Source organism: Pteropus vampyrus, unplaced genomic scaffold (assembly GCF_000151845.1).
Source record: "Pteropus vampyrus isolate Shadow unplaced genomic scaffold, Pvam_2.0 Scaffold336, whole genome shotgun sequence".
Classification (NCBI taxonomy): domain Eukaryota; kingdom Metazoa; phylum Chordata; class Mammalia; order Chiroptera; family Pteropodidae; genus Pteropus; species Pteropus vampyrus.
This window is the reverse complement of record NW_011889117.1, coordinates 297,090-299,048: the sequence shown is the minus strand read 5'-3', so window position 1 is coordinate 299,048 and position 1,959 is coordinate 297,090. Positions and strand designations below refer to the sequence as shown.

The 1,959-nt window shown below is 53.8% G+C and overlaps 1 protein-coding gene across 1 annotated transcript in view; it reads right to left on the bottom strand.

Moving 5' to 3' along the window:
* The window catches only part of EFCAB8 (EF-hand calcium binding domain 8), a 61,908-nt gene that overhangs the window by 34,495 nt on the left and 25,454 nt on the right, over positions 1-1,959 (bottom strand). Inside the window, exons 7-9 of the mRNA XM_023522229.1 lie at positions 1,457-1,562; positions 1,245-1,329; positions 555-679 (exon numbers count right to left, since the gene is read on the bottom strand). Of these exons, the coding sequence (XP_023377997.1) occupies positions 555-679; positions 1,245-1,329; positions 1,457-1,562 (316 nt within the window). The remainder of the gene's footprint in view (positions 1-554; positions 680-1,244; positions 1,330-1,456; positions 1,563-1,959) is intronic.

The window sequence follows — 1,959 nt, the reverse complement described above, 5'->3', positions numbered from 1 at the left end:
GTGGGGTTTGTAGGAGGTCCTGTGCCCAAAGTGCTCAGCACATGAGCGCTCGCTCAATAAATGTGACTGTGCTTATTCATGTTTGTGTGGAGCCAGGCTCCACAGAGCCCACTCTCAGGGCAGCCTCTCTACGCCACCCCTACCCACCCAAAGACAGCTCATAGCCAAGGGGAGCAGAACCCTCCTCACAACCATGGAGGGAGTTAGCACCATCTTTCCAAGGCCCAGAGCGGGTGAGTGACTTCCCCAGGGTCACACAGTTGGCAGAGGTTTAGTCTCCCTGAGGTGAGGATGATCCTGAAGCCCCACCCTCCCTGGCCCTTACCTACACGACCACCCACCTTCAGAGAGATTGCCGTCTCCTCAGTCCCCTTTCGTCTCCTGCTGTCACCCCATCTCCCCACAGGCTGCTTTGAGCTGAGCATGTGGGTACCCTGCTGCCTGAGCTTCTGAAAGAGCCAGCCCTCCCAGGAGCTCTTAAGCAGAGGAGTGGGGAGAGGGAAGAGCACCCCAGGGCAGAATCATTTCCCCCCCTTCCCCGGCATCTTAGCTACCCCATTTGGAGGTCCTGGGGAGGATTCGGGGGTTGAACAACCCGTTGACCACATTTTCAGAGGTGAAGACAATGACGTTGCCTTTGGTGTCCCCAAAGCAGAACACACCTCGATGATAGTCGGACCTGGAAAAGACAGAGACAGAAGAGGCCATGGAGTCAGCTGCGCACACCCAGGTACAGTCCTCCACTTCTTCCCTGGCCTCTGACACCTCCATCCACCTGGGGAGGGAGGGCAGTTCCCACACGACTTTTCAACCTTGCCTTCAACAGCTGACAAACATGAGCCCAGCCACCCATATCAAGACCATTGGTGAACCAGGTCCAAAAGAAATCAATATTTTTTAAAAACAAAATAAACAAATCCTTGATCCTCCAGCTGCTCTTTGTCAAGTCATCCTACTGATGGACCATGACGTTCCCAGAGTCCTCAGCCACAGCAGGACAAGCCTCTGCCAGGGTTTGAGAACTGACTAGGCTGGGAAGGGAGAGGAAGAGGGGCTGACAATGACTCTGAGGACTGAGTGACTATGAAAGGTGACCCCAATAGAGAAGCAGCTCGAGGGGGAGGGGACACAGTCATGCAGGGTGGGAATCCAAGGCTGCCTCCGGGGAGGCTTTCTGGGTGTCCCAACCCCACCAAGTGATGTGGCCACTGCCAAAACCTTCGCTGATCTCCCATGACACTCACCAGTAGTCCATGACCAGGACACAGCTGTCTAGGTCAACGAAGGTGAAGGCCCGGACACATTTATAGTTACCAATGTCAAAGAACTCTGGGAGGAGACAGAAGGAGAGGCAATCCACGCTCACAGCCGGCTCGGCGACAGACCTCTCCAAGTGCAAATAAATGCATGACTCCCAATGGCCGAGAACACGCCAGGGCAGCCACCAGGGGCTCACCTATCTTCTGGTCAGTAGACGCAATTGCAACCAGGTTCATGTTGTGGAGACACACCATGTCGATGACCCACATCTGCTGGTTGTGGAGAGGCGGAATCTGGTTAAGCTGACCAAAGGAAAAGCAGAGGAGACCTGGAGGCTCGCCCAGGAGAGCACACCAGGAACACAGGGTCCCCATGAACCCTCTGCTTCTACTCAAGGCCCTGGCATCAAGCAAAGAGCTGGTATGAAACACAGTGCAACCACCAGCTACTGATAGGGCCTTGGATAAACTCCCTAACCTCTCCCTGAGTCTCAGCTTCCACATCTGTAAAATGGGCCTAAAGAACCAATATCTTCACAACCCCTTTTTAGAGCAGTTTGCCAAGCTCGCCACAGTTTTAAATGTGCATTGATTGTGATCCCAGGATCCATTTTCAAGACACGTTGATGGATATGTTTGCATGTACTCACAGAGAAGTACACACAAGGGCAGGTGCTGCTCATGGCTGTGATGGCAACAG